General features: G+C 47.3%; 1 protein-coding gene across 1 annotated transcript in view; it reads left to right on the top strand.

Moving 5' to 3' along the window:
* The window catches only part of LOC144502255 (sodium-dependent phosphate transport protein 2C-like), a 162,691-nt gene that overhangs the window by 127,295 nt on the left and 9,938 nt on the right, over positions 1 to 25,458 (top strand). The window contains exons 4-10 of the mRNA XM_078226082.1: positions 130 to 231; positions 878 to 1,006; positions 1,372 to 1,515; positions 2,157 to 2,268; positions 5,949 to 6,144; positions 11,061 to 11,156; positions 12,122 to 12,239. Of these exons, the coding sequence (XP_078082208.1) occupies positions 130 to 231; positions 878 to 1,006; positions 1,372 to 1,515; positions 2,157 to 2,268; positions 5,949 to 6,144; positions 11,061 to 11,156; positions 12,122 to 12,239 (897 nt within the window). The remainder of the gene's footprint in view (positions 1 to 129; positions 232 to 877; positions 1,007 to 1,371; positions 1,516 to 2,156; positions 2,269 to 5,948; positions 6,145 to 11,060; positions 11,157 to 12,121; positions 12,240 to 25,458) is intronic.

Below are 25,458 nucleotides of genomic sequence, written 5' to 3'. Positions count from 1 at the left end.
GACCTGACTTTTTACAATTGCACTTTTTCTACCCAATTCTTTACATCTTTACAAGCGCCTGGTCTGTGTCTCGGCACACCCCCTGTTTATTCCAGAATAAACACCACTTCTATCTGTGCTTTATAACAGTAACCAACACACTTCAATCAGAGAAGGATGGTGTGAAGGAAGAGGACAAAGAGGATCCCTGGGCTCTCCCACAGCTTCAGAGTTCTGGACCCAACTGGAGCGGTAAATAAATAAAGGCATTGTAGTAGCTGGCCCCTTTCATAGAATCATAGAAACCCTACAGTACAGAAAGAGGCCACCTGGCCCATCGAGTCTGCACCGACCACATTCCCACCCAGGCCCTACCCCCATATCCCTACACATTTACCCACTAATCCCTCTAACCTACACATCTCAGGACACTAAGGGGCAATTTTTAGCATGGCCAATCAACCTAACCCGCACATCTTTGGACTGTGGGAGGAAACCGGAGCACCCGGAGGAAACCCACGCAGACACGAGGAGAATGTGCAAACTCCACACAGACAGTGACCCAAGCCGGGAATCGAACCCGGGACCCTGGAGCTGTGAAGCAGCAGTGCTAACCACTGTGCTACCGTGCCGCCCTTTAACGGGAGGGTCATGTGACCTGATCACCCAATGGGGAATGTGCATTGGGATTCTCGGTGCGGAGTGTGGGCTTTTGCAGCCAGAGAAGATTCCAGAGTTGGAAGTGAAGATTGTGAAAGCACTCTGGATGTTTATCTGTAAACAAACCATTATAGTTCTTTATACTAACTGGTGGCCATCAATTCCTGCAATTACTACAGACATTTACAAGCTTAAGGAGCAACTGTCACCCTTTGACTCTGGATTGTTTTTCTTACAGAGTTGGATGCAGTTGGGAAGCTGAAGCAGGTTTTCAAAGGGATTCTGATGACCAGCCTCCTCATTGCTTTCCTCTACCTCTTTGTCTGTTCACTTGATGTCCTCAGTTCTGCTTTTCAACTGGTTGGAGGTAAGAGGTTTTGAGCATTGTGTCGAGGAAAGAGCTCGAATGAGAGGTTCCTCGAAACCGCACTCACATTATCAAACTGAAAGATGATTTATTTCAGGCAGCTTCAATGTTGAGCGACGTGCGATTGGAGAGGTGCAGCTTTTGGTTTCCATTCACCTGTCTCACATTGATATAATCTGCCATCTGTATCAGTGACATTACACTCTGTTACTTTACACATCAGTTATAATCTATTTAGTGGTGTGAAACTTTGTTTGATCCAGTGGCACCTTTGAAATATCTTTGGGTGTTTTCCCATTTTAAGAAGCTATTTAAATGCAGGTCTGTATATTTTGTTTATATAAATTGTCACCATTTCTCTTTAGGGAAAATGGCCGGTGACATATTTGGTGATAACACAATTCTGGCCAATCCCATCGCGGGGCTGATGCTGGGGGTCCTGGTGACAATCCTTGTGCAGAGTTCCAGCACATCTTCATCCATCGTGGTCAGCATGGTATCCTCCGGCTGTGAGTACACCCACCTACAAACAACCAGGGAACTGGCAGCTAAGCCCAGCTCCTATTGTGTGAGATACAGGACTGGGCTCAACTCCCACACTGTGCTTCTCACTGTCCCTGACCAAATGGGAGTGCGACAAGACAGAGATAATGCCGTGAATTTGGACAATATTTACCTATCCTGCTCTGACTGACCAGATTGTAGAAGCAGGAAACATGACAAGTCATTCGGCCTCAAAGCCAATCGTACCCACAGTAGAAGCAGCAGCACCACACCACCCCCCCCCCAACCCCCACCCAACCAGCTCATCTGTGCTGCTTTCCTACCTCGGTCTGTGCCATCGGGATAACTGTTAACAGTTTTGGTCTGGAATATAAATGTTACAATCAGGTGAGGAGGGGCCGAATGGCTCCCCTATTTCCTCACTAGATGGCAACAGTTGTTTTGAAAGGATGTGGGCCAATTCACTGAGTGTTTAATTGTTTATATGCTGTGACTGTGAAAGTGATTGGATCCAGTGGGAGTTCCTGTAAACACTGGGCAGTGTGAGAGCTGGATTGCACTGGATTCAGTGGGAGTTGGGGAGTGTTGTGGGGGGATGGGGAGAATGTAGATCACAGTGTTTCTAATGAATGTCTTTTTTTCCCAGTGCTAAATGTCAAAGCATCGATTCCAATTGTGATGGGGGTCAATGTGGGAACGTCAGTGACCAGCACCCTGGTGTCCCTGGCCCAGTCTGGAGAACGTCATGTGTTTCGGAGGTAGGTCCCACTGATCTGCATTCCAACACTGGCTTGGGACCTACTTTCTATCTGCTCTTTTGTTGGAGGATTGGTGTTTGGTGGGATTTTGGTGAAGGATTGGTGTTTGGTGGGATTTTGTTGAAGGATTGGTGTTTGGTGGGATTTTGGTGAAGGATTGGTGTTTGGTGGGATTTTGTTGAAGGATTGGTGTTTGGTGGGATTTTGGTGAAGGATTGGTGTTTGGTGGGATTTTGGTGAAGGATTGGTGTTTGGTGGGATTTTGTTGAAGGATTGGTGTTTGGTGGGATCTCTCTGCACTCATTGGCTTGTTTGGATTGTTGCATTCCTGCCACATGATCACATTCCTCTCAGTGACCAGGCCTGAGAGCGGGAGTGTTCTGATTTGATTTGATTTATTATTGTCACATGTATTAACATACGGTGAAAGGTATTGTTTCCTGTGCGCTATACAGACTAAACATACCGTTCATAGAGAAGGAAACGAGAGAGTGCAGATTGTAGTGTTACAGTCATAGCTAGGGTGTAGAGAAAGATCAACTTAATGCGAGGTAGGTCCATTCAAAAATCTGACAGCAGCAGAGAAGAAGCTGTTCTTGAGTTGGTTGGTACGTGATCTCAGACTTTTGTATCTTATTCCTGACAGAAGGTGGAGGAGAGAATGTCCGGGGTGCGTGGGGTCCTTAATTACATTGGCTGCTTTGCCAAGGTGGTGGGAAGTGTAGACAGAATCAATGGATGGGAGGCTGGTTTGCGTGATGGATTGGACTACATTCACAACTTTTTGTAGTTCTTGGGCAGAGCAGGAGCCATACCAAGCTATGATACAACCAGAAAGAATGCTTTCTATGATGCAGCTGTAAAAATTGGTGAGAGTCATAGCTGACATGCCAAATTTTCTTAGTCTTCTGAGAAAGTAGAGGCGTTGGTGGGCTTTCTTAACTATAGTGTCGGCATGGGGGGACCAGGAGAGGTTGTTGGTGATCTGGACACCTAAAAACCTGAAGCTCTCGACCCTTTCTACTTTGTCCCCGTTGATGTAGACAGAGGCATGTTCTCCTTTACGCTTCCTGAAGTCGATGAGTGTAGGAGCAATCTGTTTGTTAGTCTCAGCTCAGGGCATTCAGAAATTTCTTTGTATGGTTATTCAGCCCCGTTCTCAGTCTCTGTGTATAGAGTACGGCAGCTGGTAATGTACTCCTGATCACTGCTGTCAGTGATGGGGCAGTAAGATTGGACCTCTAACCACGGGACAGCAATTGGATACCGGTTCTGCTGATTTATCTGTTGCCTATTCCCAGATATTGAGCCTGATATTTACACAGAGGCAGATGAGGTTTTCACAGCAGCCGGTGAATGCAGAGACCGTGTAAATGTTTCAGAAATGGACTGTCTCCTGGCCAGAGGTTGCCCAGATGGAGAGAGAGTTAGCTGTAGAGAAGGTCTGCGCCGTTCGGCTGTGAACTGGAGATGAGGCAACTTGGCGAGCTGGGCAGGATGGGGGTCAGTGGACAGGGTGGGGTATCGGTGGGCAGGATGGGGGTCAGTGGACAGGGTGGGGGGGTTGGTGCGCAGAGTGGGGACCAGTGGACAGGGTGGGGGGGTCAGTGGGCAGGGTGGGGGGTCAGTGGGCAGGGTGGGGTATCGGTGGGCAGGATGGGGGTCAGTGGGCAGGGTGGGGGGTCAGTGGGCAGGGTGGGGTATCGGTGGGCAGGATGGGGGTCAGTGGGCAGGGTGGGGTATCGGTGGGCAGGAAGGGGGTCAGTGGGCAAGGTGGGGGGTCAGTGGCAGGATGGGGGTCAGTGGACAAGGTGGGGGGTCAGTGGGCAGGGTGGGGGGTCAGTGGGCAGGATGGGGTCAGTGGGCAGGGTGGGGTATCGGTGGGCAGGATGGGGGTCAGTGGACAGGGTGGGGGGGTTGGTGCGCAGAGTGGGGACCAGTGGACAGGGTGGGGGGGTCAGTGGGCAGGGTGGGGGGTCAGTGGGCAGGGTGGGGTATCGGTGGGCAGGATGGGGGTCAGTGGGCAGGGTGGGGGGTCAGTGGGCAGGGTGGGGTATCGGTGGGCAGGATGGGGGTCAGTGGGCAGGGTGGGGTATCGGTGGGCAGGAAGGGGGTCAGTGGGCAAGGTGGGGGGTCAGTGGCAGGATGGGGGTCAGTGGACAAGGTGGGGGGTCAGTGGGCAGGGTGGGGGGTCAGTGGGCAGGATGGGGTCAGTGGGCAGGGTGGGGTATCGGTGGGCAGGATGGGGGTCAGTGGGCAGGGTGGGGGGTCGGTGGGCAGGATGGGGGTCAGTGGGCAGGGTGGGGGGGTCAGTGGGCAGGGTGGGGGGGTCAGTGGGCAGGGTGGGGTATCGGTGGGCAGGATGGGGGTCAGTGGGCAGGGTGGGGGGTCGGTGGAGATCACAGGATCCGGGTCAGTGTTTGGATGGGGTGGGGGGGAAATGGCCAGTAGGGCCTGGGGGAATCTCCCCTGCTCCCCCTGACCCACTAGTAGTGCTAGAGAGGCTCTTACCCACTGGTTCCAGCCCTACACACCTCCCTCTATCAGCTGGGTATCTCAAACCCAATCATAGAATCCCTACAGTGCAGACGAAGGCCATTCGGCCCATTGCGTCTGCACCAACTCACTGAATGAGCATCTTACTCAGGTCCTATCCCCATAACTCCACATATTTCCCTGCTAATTCCCCTAACCTACACATCTTTGGACAATAAGGGGCAATTTAGCATGGCCAATCCACCTAACCCACGCATCTTTGGACTGTGGAAGAAAACTGGAGCACCCAGAGGAAACCCACGCAGACACGGGGAGAATGTGCAAACTTCACACAGACAGTCACCCAAGGCCAGAATCGAACCCGGATCCCTGGCGCTGTGAGGCAGCAGTGCTACCCACTGTGCCACCGTACCGCTCTGATATCAGCCCACAGGTGATAAACTCAAGTAGCTGTTAAAATCTGAGACATGTAGCCTCAATGAACATAGTGAAATGATTTCTAGAGACGGCTAGATGTCCATCGCCAATCTGGCTCCGTGGAAACAGGCAAGTGGATCCACTGCAGGATGAGGGGTCAGGTTCCCGAAGTGTGAAATTTTAAGCCCCTCCTGCTCCTTTTCTCTCCCTCACAGGCTGGCCTGGGAGGATAGTGTGTGTCCTGCACTTTCTCACAGTATGGCCCTAACTGGCCAGGCCAGTATCTATCATCCAGTCTCAGAGAGACTGACTGAAGCCCATTCACACAGGGCTGAGAATTAACTATATGGGTTTGCACAGGGAGCACATATCTGTTCAGACCAGGTCACGGTGGCAGGTTTCTTTCCCTAAAGCACAACTGGTGAATCAGTTGGATTTTTACAACACTTCATTGTCATTTTTACTGATACCAGTTTTATAATTAATCAAATGAGTTGGAATTCTCGCGTTGCTATCCTGGGATTTGAACTCACATTCTCTGGAATACAAGCATTGTCCAATCATAATCATTTCAATGGATGATGACTTTAGCCGTTGGATTTACTGAGGGAACTGCTGGGTCCAATCTGCCTGAATTGATGCTAACTCTGTCCAATGCTGTCTACTCCAATCCTGCTTCACTTCTGCTTTTATTCTGAGTGATGCCTGGGAAGGATTTCCTTCAGAGGAAGTGATCTCCCTGGTGGATTGTGTTCCTCTGCCCTCAGGGCCTTTGCGGGTTCAGCTGTACATGGGATATTTAACTGGATGACAGTTCTCGTTTCACTCCCCATTGAGATTGGCACAGGGTTTCTGTACCACGCCAGCAAGGCCTGTATCCAGAGCTTCAACATCCAATCAGGAGAGACCTCCCCGGACATCCTGAAAGTCATCACTGAGCCTTTCACCCAGCTGATCATCAAGGTAAGCCTTCAAATGAACTCTGAGCCTGAGATATCTGCACCCGAGACACAGCCCACACATGGCTGGGACTCCAGACACAGCCCATAATGGGAGAGGTGAGGTGCCAGATGCTGGCAGTGGACTGGGGTGGACACAGTAAGAAGTCTCACAACACCAGGTTAAAGTCCAACAGGTTTATCACGAGATTTCAGAGTGCTGCTCCCTCATCAGGTAATGATGTTCCTGTGCCCACAGTGGGAGAGGTGAGGTGCCAGGGGCTGGGCCACATTAACCATTGCATATCTTCCCTTTCATCTCGCTACTTTGCTGAATGTCTTTCTGGAAAAGGATGAAGCTGCAGCCCATTTTCAACATGGGTTTATTCAGGATAAGAGCAGATACCTTTTCCCTTTCACACAGCTTCCTCCCCACAGGGTGAAGCTCGTTCTGATATCTGTGTCTTTTTTCAGGATTTCTTTGCGCTCACACACTCTTTTCCTCTTTGGGGAATGTGGGGAAGTGGGTGAAAGATTCCTGAGTCGATTATCAAACCCGCTGCACCACGCTATGAACTCTCCTTCCGTGACCAACAAGTCCTGATGTTGGACTTGAACCCGGAGCTTCTGGTCCAGAGGTAGGGACACTTCCCACTGCGCCACAAACCTCCCACTACTGTGTCCTCACCTTCCCTCAGTGAGTATCAGTTACCCTGATTAGAGCATTCACTCAGCTGTCACAGTGTTTACAACATGGACACGGCCTGCCCTCATTATTATTATTCAGCCAAAGACATCCTGGTGTGAAGTGAAATTGGGTAAGTATCCAACAAGCTCAGTGTTTGCATTGTCCCTGGAATCTGCACAATTCAGTAAGAGACGGGAATGTGAGCAGTTACAGATCACTGCTCCATCCCATTCCTTACAATATTTACTAATCTATATGGGTGATTAGAAAAACAAATCTGCCTCAAGTTCAATGGGAACCTCCTGATCAGTGCCTTTCGTTAAAAGTAACTTGTTCCTGAATTTTCCATTTGCTCCATGAGGTGGAGCTGTTGTACATTGTTGCAGTTCACTCATTTGGGGTAAGCAGATTGCTTACAGCTTTGCTGTATTTGGGTCGGGTATTGTCTGAGAAACTGATCTTTGCCCAGCTCCTGCCCACTCACAAAGCATTTCTCAACTATTTACACAGGGCAGATTCAAAACTGAGCATTTAACAGCCTCATACTCCAAACTTCACACCAAGCATCTGCTACACCCTTGACAAAGCTGTGATAATCCCTAACCTCTTCCCCCCCCCCCATTGTACCCCACACCCAGCGCAACAAAACATCCGCTCCCCCTTCCAATGCCCTGAAACTGAGGTGTGATGAGAAGGTGGGAAGTTTATGTTTTGTGTCCAGAGGCTTACCTAAACAATCCTTGTGAGATTATTAAACTTTTCCTTGCATTCTGGCCATGCTCTGTCTTCATATTTCTGGCAACACCACTTCTGCCTACTAATCCTGGGGGTGCTTGCAACCCCTGTTTCTATCATTGTCCATGGTCTTGAAGTTTAGTTGCCTGAAGTCAAAGTGCACCCCACCCCCACCCTTTCAGAAGATCAGGCTGCCTTTAAATGGTTTCTCCCGTTAAGCAAGTCTCCAGTTGATATTACCGCTGGACTGGTCAGTTTCCAGGGTGGAACGTGGTTTGATAAAACCTAACTAGTATTTTTGTTCAGAAATATGGGGAGCAGCGACTGAACAGAATCACAGGAGTCTGCTGCTGTACTTTTAACAAAAGAATAAAACATTTAAAAAACAAGAAAAGATGAATTACATTACATGACTCCTTCACCCCAACTACACTATTACACTTTTGTTCAGATAAGTTACAAAATCTATCTTATACTCTAATGTTCACAGTAAGTACACAGTTCATGTAAATCAATAGGTGAAGTGTGGTCAGACACATTCTGAAACCAAGTGATAGATGCCACCCAAAGCAACTTCTACGGATTTCTCATCACCTCTGCCCAGATGCTTGTCACACTGTGAGCCAACTGGACTTACTGGAGCTCTGACTTTCACATGAGGATTTCCAATCTCCATTTTTGATGATCACACCTTGGTATCTTCTTCCAAATTATGCTTTCTCTCAGATGTTTTCACCAAAGATCCACCTCCAGGGTTTCAACCTCTCCTTCCAATGTTCCTACCCCCGGATCATCACGTGCATTAGAGATTTACCTTCCACACACTCATTCAGATACCCAGCCATGCCAACAGAACACACTGCATCAAAGGCACATAGTAAGGAGTCACCTACCTTTGAGTCTCCTTGGATCTCTGGCTTCTCCTAAGCTCACATTATTGTAGACCTGCCTTTTAACTTGGGGCCTCTGCTCCTCACTCTTAACTTCACTGAACAGGATCTGTTTATCACGACAAGACCCACAACATGCAACTGGCTGGCAGAACCCGCCAAAGGAGCACAGTTGAGTACAGCATCAGGGTGGAGACAGTAATGCCTCGGCAGTAACCTGGCACTGGCTGGGCACTAGTGCCAGGGGACAGTGCCAGGCAACTCCATTTGGGGGGGTGGTGTTCGATGGGAGAGATGCCGGGGGTTTTGTGGGGGAGGAAGTTCAAAGGGTGGGGAGTGAGGAAGTTCTGCCGAGGAGTAGCATCCCATGGTGGTTGGGGGAGGGGGGGGTGTGCGGGTGGTGTTTCTATTCTTATTTTTTAAAATTAGGACAGCCATGTGTACCATTTACAAGATGTACTGCAGGAAATCACTTAAGGCTCCTTTAACAGCACCTTCCAAACCCATGATCACTACCATATAGAAGGGCAAGAGCAGCAGATACCTGAGAACACCGCCACCTGGAGGTTCCCTGCAAGTCACTCACCATCCTGACTTGGAAATATATCACCGCTCCTTCACTGTCGCTGGGTCAAAATCCTGGAACTTCCTCCCTAACAGCACTGTAGGTGTACCTACGCTACAGGGACTGTAGCGTTTCAAGAAGGCAGCTCACCACCACCTTCCCAAGGGCACTTAGGGATGGGCAATAAGTTTAGACCAAGCCAGTGACACCCACATTGTTCAAATTCATTTTCAAAAGAGTAAATTAATAGGTGGTGTCAGACTAAGGGAAAAAGTAATAAAGTCTAAATCCTAATTTCAGTCTTTCTTGGACTTGGGGATGGAGCTGGAGAACTGGAGAGTTGCAGATATTACTCCCTTACTCAAAGAAGAGTGTAAAGATTAGTCCAACAACTACAGGCCAGTCAGTTTAACCACAGTCCTGGGGAAACTTCTGGAAACAATAACTTGGAATAAAATTAATCATCACACAAACAAATATAGGTTAATTAAGAAAAGTCAGCATAGGAAAATCATATTTAATCAACTTGCTGGGATCTCTTGTAGAGATAACAGGGAGGGTTGATGAGGGGAATGTTGTTGATGTGGTGTACTTGGAGTCTCAAAAGGTGTTTAATCCAGTGCCACACAACAGACTGGTGAGAAAGAGGAATAAAAGGGGCAGATTTAATGCTTTGAGTCCAATGTGATTCTCTTTCAGAACTGAAGCTCCTGTTTGATTTTGTATAAAAAGCTATAACGCCTACCCCTTCTGCACTGAGTTCCCAAGTTAGCATTCATTCCTCATCACACTCCGGCCTCGTCTTCACTCTGTGCTTCCACACTGTGTAGTTAAAAAACCTGTCTGCTTTTATAGAGGGCTGGTGATGCGCACCCAAGTTGCAACTGGGTGGCCAGTGATGTCGTGTCACTGGACTAGTAACCCAGAGGCCCGTGTTAGTGCTCTGGGACATGGGCCCAAATCGCATCCCAACAACTGGTGGAATTTAAATTCAATTAATTAAATCTAGAATTAAAAAGCTTGTGACCGTGAAACCATTGTCGATTGTCGAAAAAACCCATCTGGTCCTTTAGGGAAGGAAATCTATCATCCTTACCCGGGCTGGCCGACATGTGACTCTAGAGCCACAGCAATGTGGTTGACTCTGAAGTGCCAGAGCAAGCCGCTCAGTTTAATATCAATTAAGAATGAGTAATAAATGTGGGACTTGCCAGCAACATGCACATCCCATGGAAAAACTAATGAAAAGAACCTGCTATATCAGCTTCCTGCCACAGTACTGAACATCTCTTCAGCTAACTACTTTCAATTGATAACTGCCAGGGAGTTTCTGTTAAACTGGGCTTTTGAACTAACTTGCAGTTTTAAAGTTCTATGTTAGAGTCTGACTATAATCAAAATCATAGCTTGAGTAAAGCTTACGAGAATTCCTTCTTCACACCAAGTTCCCGGGTTAGGACTCATTCCCCGCTGCACCCAATCTCCTTGTCTGCACGCCGTGCCCCACTCATTGTTCCACTGATATTAATATTTGGTAATTGGTGATTCAATATTGGTTTCTTCGAGATGCCTGGAATGCTGATTTCTTCCTCAGTTACTGTCACTGACAAGGTCACTGTTAATAGGTTTGAAGAGGCCACATGGATCCAGACCGTCCTTGTTTCCCCAAAGTAATATTAAGTGCTTTGTGATGACTTTGACGGCACGGTAGCACAGTGGTTAGCACTGCTGCTTCACAGCATCAGGGACCCGGGTTCGATTCCCGGCTCGGGTCACTGTCTGTGTGGAGTTTGCACGTTCTCCCCGTGCCTGCGTGGGTTTCCTCCGAGTGCTCCGGTTTCCTCCCACAGTCCGAAAGACGTGCTGGTTAGGTGCATTGGCCGTGCTAAATTCTCCCTCAGTGTACCCGAACAGGCGCCGGAGTGCGGCGACTCGGGGATTTTCACAGTAACTTCACTGCAGTGTTAATGTAAGTCTACTTGTGACACTGATAAAACTAAACTAAATGTGCGGGGTGTGTGGTGAAGGATGTTAAAGCTAACAGCTGGTTTCTTTCTCTGCAGCTGGATCAGTCTGCCATTTCAGCTATTGCAACCGGAGAGGCAAGAGCCAGGAACAGGAGCCTCATCCAGAAATGGTGCAAATTCAATCACATAACGGTGAGCCGGAATTATCTACAGCCCCTCATTAACCTGTAAATGAATATTCAAATGAGGAAGAGCGTGCATACTCTGTCAGAACCACCCATCGACACTGCTGCACTCCCTCAGTACTGACCCTCTGACAGTGCAGCATTCCCTCAGTACTGACTCTCTAACAGTGTGGCACTCCCTCAGTACTGACTCTCTAACAGTGCGGCACTCCCTCAGTACTGACTTTCTGACAGTGCTGCACTCCCTCAGTACTGACCCTCTGACAGTGCGGCACTCCCTCAGTACTGACTTTCTGACAGTGTGGCACTCCCTCAGTACTGACCCTCTGACAGTGCGGCACTCCCTCAGTACTGACCCTCTGACAGTGCAGCATTCCCTCAGTACTGACTCTCTGACAGTGCGGCACTCCCTCAGTACTGACCCTCTGACAGTGGAGCATTCCCTCAGTACTGACCCTCTGACAGTGCAGCACACCCTCAGTACTGACCCTCTGACAGTGCGGCACTCCCTCAGTACAGACCCTCTGACAGTTTGGCACTCCCTCAGTACAGACCCTCTGACAGTGTGGCACTCCCTCAGTACTGACCCTCTGACAGTGCGGCACTCCCTCAGTACTGACCCTCTGACAGTGCAGCATTTCCTCAGTACTGACTCTCTGACAGTGCGGCACTCCCTCAGTACTGACCCTCTGACAGTGGAGCACTCCCTCAGTACTGACCCTCTGACAGTGCAGCACACCCTCAGTACTGACCCTCTGACAGTGTGGCACGCCCTCAGTACAGACCCTCTGACAGTGTGGCACTCCCTCAGTACTGACTCTTTGGAGATGTTACACCAGTGACCTGGTTTGAGTCCATTACTCTCTAAAACACAGTGAAAGTGATACCTCTGGCACTGGGCTGAGAGATAACCATTAAACCTCACCGTTTTGCCCACTTGTGTTCAACTCATATCTTTCTGTTCATCGATAGGCTCTGAAAAATGTGTCAGTGACAAATGAGACTGATTGTGAGATTTCACACTGCTTCCAATCGCAGAACGAAACAATGGCACTGAAAAACGTATCCGAGACCGAGAACCTTCACTTGTGTAAGTGGCAGACAGATCCTAGAGGCAGCTCTTTGCCAATTAACTGTTGCTTTTTCTTTATGGAAATAGAAACCATTATTCTAAGCTCAATTTTTTTATTCCAAGAAAGGAACAGTGAGGGAATCCAGCTCCAAACTGTGCAGAGAAACTAACTGGAAACCCTCACCAAATGGGTAACAGTCCAGAGAGCTTGAGAATGGCAGTCATGATCTCCAGCAATGACAAAGGTGTCAAGCTCGGAGCAAATTGGAGCGATCCATCAGCAGGTGGTAGCTGGACAGAGTAACAATGAAGGAATCGGTCAGATCTCTTGATAGAATGTAGAAAATGGAACAGAAGATTAAATGTTGCTGAAACTTTTCATCTCTGACCTGACAGGACAAACACAAGAATACCAAATTTCAAACAATCAGCACAGTTTAAATTACAGGAGAAGGGCTGCCGATTAATTGGCAGGTTGATCAGTCACAGGCACAGGTCATTATTTTTATAAAGAAATGGACTCGAAATTGAAATTTCCCTTCCTGGGGATCTTGTGAAGTGGTTCATCTTGGTTGGAAACGAATGGAGAGACAATAAAGGACACAGGGGTAAAGGGGGTACAGGAGCAGAGGGACCATGGTATATATGTGAATAAGTCATTGAAGGTGGCAACACAGATATCCTGGGCTTTATTAATAGGGGTGAGGAGTACAAGAACAAGGAGGCTATGTTGAACCTGCATTAATCTTTAGTTTGGCCTTAGCTGGAGTAATGGGACCAGTTTTAGGAGCCACACTTCAGGAAGGCATTGGAGAGAGTGTGGAAAAGCTTCACAAGCACTCTTCCAGGAATGAGGAACTTCAATTATGAAGATAGATTGGAAAGATTGGGACCATTTTCCTTGGGGGAGAGAAGGCTGAAAGGAGATTTGACAGAAGGATTCAAAATCATGAAGGGTCTGGGCAGAGTAGATGGGGAGAAACTGTTCTCGCTCATAAATCAGAGAATACAGATTTAAAATAATGGACAAAATAAAAGTGAAATGAAAAAAGCCTTTTTCACACAGCGAGTGGTTAGGATCTGGAATGTACTTGTAACCCCCTGCTGATCACTATATGGGGCTACTATTTAACTGTTTGATTTACAGGATCCTGAATTCCTAGCAGTTGATGGTGAGCTGGCTAAATTTCCTGTTTACCCATAAATGCCAGTACAGGCTTGCATGGAAAGGATTTGAGTATGTTTAGCGCGGTGCCTCCAAAAATGTTATTGAGATAAACCTTATAATGAGAAAAGGTTTGGAACAACAAGGTAAACGGAATAACAAAAAAATTTAATAACAAATATAATTAGCAGATATAAACAAGTAAAGAATCCCAACTGAAGATTTTCCAATTAACAGTTTCAACCTGAGAAATGTTCAGAATATCACCAAGCATTTTGAATTTTAAACGTTGGGGCCCATCCGTTGGTGCACATCTGAAGAAAACCACATTCTGTTACCGTTCCTGTCTGATAGTACTCACTTAACCCTGACACACACACAGTCCAGACGGGTCTACGAGAGGGAAGATGATGGAGCAAGCACACGAGGCAGAGGTGCCGCGAGCTATCTGTGTAGTAACGCAGGTCCAGTGCGCTGAAGGCTGTCCTCCTCGGCAGTCATGAAAAACCAAGCAGTTCTACCTGAGAAAGATTCACTTCGAACTGACTTTTTTCTGCCTCTGAAAAGCTTCTCTTCAAAAAACGTGGCTGTCCCTCTTCTGCACACTCCCTCCTCAGCTCTGCAGCTGCTTCACTTCCTGGCGCCTTTTTTTCCTCCCGCCCTCAGAGCAATCCCATTGGCCCAGCCCACATCACTCAACCAACAGCATCCTGTTCACAGCACCCACCCGGCAAACAGGACACTGAAACCCACAAGGGACAAAGAACACTGGTAAACGTCTTCCCCACAAATTTTCCTCAGTCCCTTACATACTGTCTGAGTGTGTGGTGGAGACAGATTCACACAGTGAGTGGTTAGGATCCAGAATGTACTGTCTGAGTGTGTGGTGGAGACAGATTCACACAGCGAGTGGTTAGGATCTGGAATGTACTGTCTGAGTGTGTGGTGGAGACAGATTCACAAGCGAGTGGTTAGGATCTGGAATGTACTGTCTGAGAGTGTGGTGGGGGCAGATTCACACAGCGAGTGGTTAGGATCTAGAATGTACTGTCTGAGTGTGTGGTGGAGACAGATTCACAAGCGAGTGGTTAGGATCTGGAATGTACTGTCTGAGAGTGTGGTGGAGACAGATTCACACAGCGAGCGGTTAGGATCCAGAATGTACTGTCTGAGTGTGTGGTGGAGACAGATTCACACAGCAAGTGGTTAGGATCAGGAATGTACTGTCTGACTTGGTGAGACAGATTCACACAGCGAGTGGTCAGAATCTGGAATGTACTGTCTGAGAGTGTGGTGGAGACAGATTCACACAGCGAGTGGTCAGAATCTGGAATGTACTGTCTGAGAGTGTGGTGGAGACAGATTCACACAGCGAGTGATTAGGATCTGGGATGCATGGCTAGAGAGTACGGTGGAAACAGATTCAAGCAAAGATAATTGCTGTTGTTTGCAGTGAATGGGTCCATGCGTTAGAGTGTCATTTTAGATGTCAGCCAAGTGGTCGGTCCGTCCCCTGGTCATTTGCAAGTTATGGATTAAATTCATGAGGCTCATCCAGGAGCCTCTAGGATGAAAAGTTTAGCCGGGTTGTATGGATCTGGGCTTGGAGAACAAGCCCAGAACTGTTCAGAATGTCAGATAAACCAGAAGATGGAGCCAGCAGCACCACTTCCTCCTTGGGAGTAGCCTGATAGGCCGTGGACCAGACTGCATGTTGACCTTGCAGGACCTTTCATCAACCAGCTATTTTTGGTTGTGTGAATGTAAATTGGAAATGATTGGAAGCTGATCTGAGTAATATTACCACTCCTGTTACAATTCAGAAGCTACGTCAAATGTGTGCAACTCCTGGTCTACCAGATTCACTTGTTACAGGTAACTGCACTAGGTTTACAAAGTGAATTAGTTCAAGAATTCATGCAAAAGAATGATGTACACCATGTGAGTACAGCGCCATTTCGTGTTACCATCATTTTACAACAGACATTAAGGCATCCAACAATTAGACAACAGACAATTACAATTGAAATGAGTGTGACACACATGTAATTAGTAGGACCCCCAGGATCCCCCGACTAGCCATTCCAGACAGTTACTTCCTTTCTTAGGTCCCTGTCTGAAGTTATCAAGTTGTTCTCTGATGTTGTTGATGACTTGTGTAATGTTATAGGATTCATCTGTGACATGGGTTATGCATTTGTTTCCTATAATTGTACACACTCCCCCTTGTTGTGCTAACTGGTAGTCCACTGCGTATCGTGTCTGTTGTGCATATAATCTCAGTTCAGCCATTTCTTGGTTAACAGCCTCCAGTGCTTTCAAGAACAAACAAAGAACAATACAGCACAGGAACAGACCCTTCGGCCCTCCAAGCCCGCGCCGCTCCCCGGTCCAGGATTGAATCCTGAATCCAGGATCCCCGCCCAATTTTCCAGCCTATCTACATCCTAATATCCTATCCACCGAGCTGTCCCTCACAGCTACGATGCTTTGTTCATCACAACCTATTAACTCACCCCCACCCCCCCATTCCAGACCATGTGATCTCCAGGGAGAGGCGAAAACCCAGAGTGAAAAACCCCAGGGCCAATATGGGGAAAAAAAAAATCTGGGAAATTCCTCTCCGACCCCCTGTGGCGATCGAAACGAGTCCAGGAGATCACACTGGCCCTGATCAGAAAATGCTTCCCAACCCTATTCATTTCCACTTCTGCTTTACGAACACCATCTGAATTCCCTGCCCCCGAGACAGGTTCCCAACTATCCGCAGTCTCGCTCTGTACTGGCACCAGCAAGATTTCGAAGTGCTGTTTCCCAGGACTGTTCGTCCACAAACAATATGATTCCTATTCTTTGCACTAATCACTCCTGCTGCCCCTCCCAGAGATAAGACTCCAAGAACCCATATCCTAGTGATGATCCCATTGTACCCGGGGCTTCCCAATCAGCGCAGAATTCTTTGCTGATAACCCGGGTTACTATTCTCCTCCGAATATGCCCTTCTGAGGGCATGGAACAGTGAGTGGTCTGATTGTTCCTACTGCAAAACGGTTCGGGAGGTTTGGTGTTTCTGTCGTGTAAGTACCATTGAAGAGGAACACATATCCCTTCTTAGCCCAGTAACATTTAGTGTCCCGATTATCTGTTTGTTTATATTGCCAATTGTTCGGTTTACTTGACTCCCCGTTTGATCCCACCACCTGGTAAGTATCAAATGGGTATGTCCATTTGGCTGAGCTTACGTGAGTTCCATTGCATTGTCCACAAATGAGCTGTCTTCCCGCGGTTATATTTAGAGATTTTTGTTCATCACAAGCGCAAGTAAACTGTCCTTTATTAACCCGACAATGTTGACGGACGCACTGCGTCTACACACAGGAATCATCCTTGGGGACCAAGGCATAGGCACATCCCCATCCCTGCCCGTAAAACAAAGCGGATAGCTTGCAGTATCTGAACAAGCTTTTCCTCCCACCTGTTGGAACCCCCCACACACAGGATCTGTGGGATTTACAAGTTCCACACATCTTCCCTGTATACCTCTTTTATATTTGCCAATTTGTCCCTTACAGGGTGCATCTGATATATCTACTGTATATAAGTCATGAGGGGTCCACCCAGGGGTGGCTACAAATAGGGCTTCTACCGATTGTGCTAACTGGTAACATACAGTTCGATTCCCGTGTAAATGTATGTGAGCTTTGTAAAACAAGTTATCCTCCAATCCAGTTAAATTTACAGTCACGACAACGCAAAGTAATACAGTTACATACGTGATTACATACATATCCGCAACGAGCAAATGTCAATTCTAATACTGTGATTTATACACTTTACAAAAGTTATATTATCAACCCGCACGCGCCAGTTGTTCTTGCTTGCAGTCTTTGCCTGCGTTGAGGAAAGCAATTCGGTTAATTCATTAATTCAGTCACTCATTTCCTTGTGTAATTTTAGCTGTGTCCAATGCTTCCAGACACCTTTCCCTCTTATGCCTGTACAGGCACAGGTGTCTCCACTAATTATAACTTCATATGGCCCATTCCATTTTGGTGCAAACCCTGGTTTGTCAGGCAATGTTTTCACTAGGACGCGACTTCCTGCTGTTGGGACATCAGGGAGCGTTTCAAGCTCTCTCTCTGCGTCTTTTATTTCCTGATTGTCTTTTACCAATTTGCGCATCCCTTTGAGTTGGGTGCTCAGTTCCAGAACATATCATAGAAATCATAGAAACCCTACAGTGCAGAAGGAGGCCATTCGGCCCATCGAGTCTGCACCGACCACAATCCCACCCAGGCCCTACCCCCACATATTTACCCACTAATCCCTCTAACCTACGCATCTCAGGACTCTAAGGGGCAATTTTTAACCTGGCCAATCAACCTAACCCGCACATCTTTGGACTGTGGGAGGAAACCGGAGCACCCGGAGGAAACCCACGCAGACACGAGGAGAATGTGCAAAGTCCACACAGACAGTGACCCGAGCTGGGAATCGAACCCAGGACCCTGGAGCTGTGAAGCAGCAGTGCTAACCACTGTGCTACCGTGCCGCCATATCTCCTGATTTTATCTTTTAATGGACCTACATCGGTCCCACCTGTTATGATGCTTTCTGGTAATTGCATCGCCCGTCCTGTCATTAGCTCATAAGGGGTTAATCCGGTTGTCCGGTTTGTGGTAGCTCTTAATCTCATTAGTATAGTGGGCAATACCTCTGTCCACATTTTTCCCGATGTTTGTATGGCTTTAGCTAGTGCATTCTTAAGTGTTCTATTCATATTGCTCCCTGTGCTTCCCACTTTTCCTTTTCCTCTTTCGAGGTATCCTCATGTAAGTCCCGAATATCTATTTCATTTCCTGTCTGTTCTATTGCTGCAATTGGCAGCTCGCCAATTGTCTCCTGTCCTAATGCTATCTGTGCCGCTTTATCTGCGGCTTAGTTCCCATTGAAATTTAACCAGTCCGGGTTATCTCTTCCTGATTCTTTCTGCTGCGCTTTAATTTTGATTACTGCGGCTTCCGAGGTTTCTCGCTAGCTCTCAACAATGCCTCAATTCTTTGTTGGTGTTTGATAGGAGTTCTTCCCATGATTATGAACCCTCTTCTACCCCATGCTGTCATATAGTCATGTATGACTCCGAACGCGTAGCAACTGTCTGTATAAATGTTCACCATTTTGCCTTCAGATAACTCTAGTGCCTGTGTGAGTGCCACTAGTTCTGCCACTTGCACGGATAGACCTCCATCAATCCTTCCTGACCTTACTGTCTCTAATTTGTCATTTAATACTGCCCACCCTGTCCGGGGTGATCCTTCCACATATTTGCGTGACCCATCTACAAAGAGGGTCTCCTCAGCGGTTGTTAAAGGTATATCCTTTATCCTACCCTCTTCTACGTCCATATCTATATCCCCACAATTGTGTGGCTCTCCTTTGTCTAAAATCCCTTCTGCTGGGTTATCCCCTGTATCCCTTATTATTATCACGGACTTGCTTGGAGGTGGGAGGACAGCTTCCCACTTAGCCCTTCTCATGTTTGAGACTGATCTTAGTTTTCCCGTGTTCAACATTTCCACCAAGATGTGTTTGGTGTGAAGGATTATATTCCCTGTCATGATTACTGGCTCGCTAACCTTTACAGCCCAGGCAGCGCAATCCAAGGCAGCTATGCACCTTGGCAGTCCGGTGACTACCGGCCCTTCTGCGGTGGAATAATACCCTATGGGTCTCTCTCTGTCACCATGGTCCTGTGTTACCATGGCGGAATAGAACCCTCCCTCATTGCTACAATGGATATGAAAGTCCTTATTAGAATCTGGTAATCCTAGTCCAGGGACTGATATCAGTTCTGTTTTTAGTTTATTGGAAGCCTCTTCCTGCTCGGGTCCCCATTCTACTGGATCTAAAGCTGGTTTTCCCCCTTTGACTAGTCTTTGTATGGGTTCTGCCAATTTTGCGAACTCTGGGATGAAACTCCGGCTATAGTTGAATAGTCCTAGCACCTTTCTGACCCCTCTTACGGTGACGGGTCGCGGCATTTGTTGTACCGCCTTCTTTCGGTCTGTTGGCATTTCTTTAAGTCCTTGGGATATAAGGTGTCCTAGGTATAGGACCTGTGTTTTCCCGATTTGTGCCTTTTTGGGGCTCACCTTTAACCCTGCGGTTTTGAGTTCGTTCAATACTAAATATAGTGCTTCTTGATGGCCCGACTTGGACTCCGAAGCTATTAAGATATCGTCTACATATTGTAGGACCGTGTTACCCTCTGGCAGTTCTACCCTGTTCAGGGTGTCACTCATTATTCGATGGAAGATAGCGGGGCTGTTGTGGAATCCCTGTGGTAAACGAGTCCAAGTGTACTGTCTGTCTCCCACTGTAAAGGCAAATTTGTCTTGGGATTCGTGATCCAAGGGTAGGGACCTCCTGTCTCTAATTCCTAATTTTTGGTGGTGACTGTGGCCACCTTAATGGTTTCGAGGTGACTTGTGAGTTTCCCTATTCTAGTTTTCCGACCGTCCTGTCTTGGCCAGATTAATTCTCCCTTTCCACAGTCTATCAAAATCTCATATTCTCTCATCAAATCATTTCCCATTATTGTACCCTCGTTATTCTTGCACACATAAAACCTCATTGGTATATACAGATTATTTATCTCCACGAACGTGGTCTCGCTCAGGTAGGCGGGTGTTTTGTTCCCTCCTCTCCCGGTTAGGTAAATCATTTTATTTGTAGTGGGTAAGGGAAGGTCGGTGACAGATATGGATGCTCCTGTGTCCACCAGCATCTCACATTGCCTGCCCCCTACTAGTGCTGACACATAAATCCTTCCCTCCTTCTTACCCTTGTGAATGGGGGAATTGGGGGAAGGCTAACTATAGCCGGATTAAGCAGGAATTGGTGGATGTTGATTGGGAGAGGATGTTCGAGGGTAAGTCCGCGTCTGGCATGTGGGAGTCTTTTAAGGAACTATTGATAAGGCTGCAGGATAGGCATGTGCCTGTAAAAAGGAAAGATAGGAAAGGTAGGATTCGAGAGCCGTGGATAACCAGGGAAATTGAGGATCTGATTAAAATGAAAAGGGAGGCGTACGTTAAGTCCAGGCAACAGAAAACAGATGGAGCTCTGGAGGAATACAGAGAGAGTAGGAAAGAACTCAAACGGGGAGTTAGAAGGGCAAAAAGAGGTCACGAGATGTTCTTGGCAGGCAGGATTAAGGAGAATCCTAAGACATTCTATTCATACGTTAGGAACAAAAGAGTTGTCAGGGAGAAAATCGGACCTCTCAGGGACAAAGGAGGGGAATTATGCTGATGAACCCAAGGGAATAGGGGAGATCCTAAATGAATACTTTGCATCGGTATTCACGAAGGAGAGGAGCGTGTTAACCAGGAGTGTCTCGGAGGGAGGTGTTGACCCGTTAGAGAAAATCTCCATTACAAGAGAGGAAGTGTTAGGTTTTTTAGGGAACATTAAAACTGACAAAGCCCCAGGGCCTGATGGCATCTATCCTCGACTGCTCAGGGAGACGAGAGATGAAATTGCTGGGCCTCTGACGGAAATCTTTGTCACTTCTTTGGACACGGGTGAGGTCCCTGAGGATTGGAGGATAGCGAATGTGGTCCCGTTGTTTAAGAAGGGTAGCAGGGATAACCCAGGAAATTATAGGCCGGTGAGCTTGGTGTCCGTGGTAGGGAAGTTGTTGGAGAGGATTCTTAGAGACAGGATGTATGTGCATTTAGAACGGAACAATCTCATTAGTGACAGACAGCATGGTTTTGTAAGAGGGAGGTCATGCCTTACAAATTTGGTGGAGTTTTTTGAGGAAGTGACAAAAACGGTTGATGAAGGAAGGGCCGTGGATATCGTCTATATGGATTTCAGTAAGGCATTTGACAAAGTCCCACATGGCAGGTTGGTTAAGAAGGTTAAGGCTCATGGGATACAAGGATAAGTGGCTAGATGGGTGGAGAACTGGCTTGGCCATAGGAGACAGAGGGTAGTGGTCGAAGGGTCTTTTTCTGGCTGGAGGTCTGTGACCAGTGGTGTTCCGCAGGGCTCTGTACTGGGACCTCTGCTATTTGTGATATATATAAATGATTTGGAAGAAGGTGTAACTGGTGTAATCAGCAAGTTTGCGGATGACACGAAGATGGCTGGACTTGCGGATAGCGAAGAGCATTGTCGGGCAATACAGCAGGATATAGATAGGCTGGAAAATTGGGCGGAGAGGTGGCAGATGGAGTTTAATCCGGATAAATGCGAAGTGATGCATTTTGGAAGAAATAATGTAGGGAGGAGTTATACAATAAATGGCAGAGTCATCAGGAGTATAGAAACACAGAGGGACCTAGGTGTGCAAGTCCACAAATCCTTGAAGGTGGCAACACAGGTGGAGAAGGTGGTGAAGAAGGCGTATGGTATGCTTGCCTTTATAGGATGGGTATAGAGTATAAAAGCTGGAGTCTGATGATGCAGCTGTATAGAACGCTGGTTAGGCCACATTTGGAGTACTGCGTCCAGTTCTGGTCGCCGCACTACCAGAAGGACGTGGAGGCATTAGAGAGAGTGCAGAGAAGGTTTACCAGGATGTTGCCTGGTATGTGGGGTCTTAGCTATGAGGAGAGATTGGGTAAACTGGGGTTGTTCTCCCTGGAAAGACGGAGAATGAGGGGAGATCTAATAGAGGTGTACAAGATTATGAAGGGGATAGATAGGGTGAACGGTGGGAAGCTTTTTCCCAGATCAGAAGTGACGTTCACGAGGGGTCACGGGCTCAAGGTGAGAGGGGCGAAGTATGACTCAGATATTAGAGGGATGTTTTTTACACAGAGGGTGGTGGGGGCCTGGAATGCGCTGCCAAGTAGGGTGGTGGAGGCAGGCACGCTGACATCGTTTAAGACTTACCTGGATAGTCACATGAGCAGCCTGGGAATGGAGGGATACAAACAATTGGTCTAGTTGGACCAAGGAGCGGCACAGGCTTGGAGGGCCGAAGGGCCTGTTTCCTGTGCTGTACTGTTCTTTGTTCTTTGCAGACCGTCAATCTTGCTGACCCCAGAGGTTCCGTGGTTCTCCAGTTCTGCTGTGGTCATGGATCGGGTCGGGGGTCTCCCATGTTTATCCCAACACATTGCTTCTGTGTGTCCGTGTTTGTTACACTGGCTACAATGTTTCCCACTGCTCCCAAATCTGTTCCCTTTCCGTGGGGCCCCGCAATCCCTTGCAAAGTGTCCTTGCCGGCCACAATTGTGGCAAGTCCATTTAGACTTAGTCCTGTTCCCGTTATTATAAGCTGCTACTCTTTCTAGCCTTGTTCTTGTCTGGGATTTCTCTTCTCCCGGTACGCCGCTAGCCCACTCTACCAACTCATCAAAATCTTGGGACATAATCACTCCCATTTTTAGGATGACCTGGTGAGCACTAGATAGTCCATCCTTAAAAGCCTGGATGAACGCTCGATCCCCACGACCTGCGTTTCCTTGTCCTGAGCACTCTTGATATACTTGGAACAACCGTTCCCCGTATTCAGAAGCTCCTTCCCCCTTTTAACTGTTTGGTTGTGGTGCTTCTGCTCCAGTTAATAGGAGCATTCCCTAATACTCTCTGAATTTCTGCCTTAAACTGGGTGAAAGGTGCCTGTTGGGCATCTATTTCTGATGTTAGGGCGACTACATGTGTCCACCGACCCCACTATAATCCTGTGCTGGAGGAGCGGCGGGTCCACCTGCTACCTGCCTCCACTTATCCGCTGGACAAGCTGCCCTGACCAGCTGGTGTACGTCTCTCAGGTGTAATTGGTGTCCTACCCAGATTGTGTCTAATTCTTCCCAGAATTTAGTGTTTGCGCTTCTACGTTGTAATTTACTCAGGGAAGCCATTATCTGCTATCTCTCACCTGGGGTGAAGGGTTTATAATTCGCTTTTGGCTGCGCATCTGTTCCCCCTTGGGTTACTGGCGCTAAGTTGTGTTCTAGCGCTTCCCACTCCTCTGGAGGAGCGGTTGGTCCCTGTTGTGTGGACTCATAAGGAGGTCGAGGAACAGTTTCCCCTCTCCATTGCTTCTCTTCGAACACTTGGTTTCATTTCTCCAGTTCCCTTACTCTGGATTCTAACTCTCTAATCTTTTCTTTATCTTCACTCCACTTTTTAGTAGAGGGACTACTTGCTCAATTAGTCCAGCTAACCGATGTACTAATAATACCCCTATTTTCTTTGTCTTATTTCTCTTTTCTTTATCTATCCACTTTCTCGGCTGCTCTAAGGTCTGAGAAGTATCCCAGCCATCCTTTTGCATCCTCTTTATTAATGCTTTTCTGTCTGTCATGTACACTTCAATGAGAGAACCTGCAGATCCCCTCTTTACTTCATTATCTGCCATTTTGCAGACTTCACTACCCTCGGTCTCTATTGTCACCTTGGCAACGTGTTTTAGGCACTGTACGGCCACGATTACTTCCGAGTAAAGTGTGCTCTCTACCATAGGGACTTCACTACCCCCGGCCACTATTACTACTCTAGCACCGTGTTTCACTACCGTTACAGGGTTTCAAGTTATACTCACGGCTCCCACTATTGCCACTTCGGCAATGTGCTTCTCCACCGGAGTCTGGTTTAGGTCAGAGTTGATCAGCTCCTTTTCCACCCCGCTTTTACAACATTGACAGTCCAGTTCCCAACTTTACAAACTTTCATGCAATCAGATGGCAACTCTGCGTTTGTTCGCCACTGCAGAGTTTGATGTTGACCGATCTCTGCCACTTGTGCTTCACAATCCTAAGTGCCCTTGGTGTCTCTTTACCCACTTCAGTTTCCTGACCTTCGGGTGGAGGATTTCCTCTCTTAACAATCGGTCTAAGGCAGGGTTTTGAGACAGGCACTACCTTGTCCTCTTGTCGGTCAGCACAAGCAACAGTTACTTATCACTATCAGCAGTTAGTACTTATCACTATACCATATACAACAATATTTATTACTACGAATACCCCTTAAGTTTAACCCCTTTCAAACTGTATTCTTGACCTTGTCTGACTCCCACAGATTCAGTGATGCTTTCCGATCGTGGCCAATTGATCGAAACTTACCAGTAATAGGATCCTAGCCGACTACACCAATTGTTGTGGGAAAATTACCACCGGAGTCAGACTGGAGGTTCAATAATACAGCTTTATTTCGGATACGAAGCTTCGAGGGAGAAAGCACTGGTACTCTGCAGTACTTGGCAGCTACCTTCTCAATAATACAATAGCAGTCGATCATTTTTATACTTTTCAGACAATGGATAGTACGGACATTAGCAGTTTAACACATCATTATAGTTGAGTAGACAGATCATGGTGATCGACAGTTAACACATCGTTACAATCAGATAGGTACAGACATGAGCATTTAACATCGCATTGTTTCATAGAATGGATACATTTCCTCTATCAATGACTATCAATGACTGGTTTCGGTCTATTCATACAGTGATTGGTTTTGCTGCATTTATGTATTTCTGTTCCCATCTATGGCTGATCTTGTTATCAGACCTTATTGTCCTGGGTCTGTCCTTATCTTAAAAGTGCCTCAAGCTCTTACTGGCTTCCTGCAGGATTTGATTCCTGCATGTTTAACTTTAAATAACTGTCTGTGCTGCATGTTTGAACTTTAAGTAGCTGTCTGTGCTAAAAGTCAGTGCCTGCTTAATGTCTCTTTCTCAGGTAACCATTTTGTGTGTCAAGCAACCATTTTGTGTGTCAGGTACCCATTTTATAGTTTTTCCCCATTTCACTTTGAATAGAAAACTCTCCAGATTTCTAATCTAGCATCGTATCACACCACTATCCACAACCAGGCTCCTCCAGCCAAATTATTGTTGGGCATCATCAAGATCTCAGAGCAAGAGTGAGCTGGAGACAAGAGAAGCAGAATGAGGAACACGATTACCACACCAAAGAGAGGCAGCTCAAACTGGGTGATCAGGCCTACATCAGGACCTCTGCTAGTAACCAGCAGTGGTTACCAGCAGTAATTTTAAACCAAAATGGTCCAGTCATGCTGCTGTAACTGTTCCAGATAACATGGCAGAGA

This window comes from Mustelus asterias, chromosome 13 (assembly GCF_964213995.1).
Source record: "Mustelus asterias chromosome 13, sMusAst1.hap1.1, whole genome shotgun sequence".
Lineage (NCBI taxonomy): Eukaryota > Metazoa > Chordata > Chondrichthyes > Carcharhiniformes > Triakidae > Mustelus > Mustelus asterias.
Note: the sequence above shows the minus strand (reverse complement) of the source record. Positions and strands in the feature narration are given on the sequence as shown.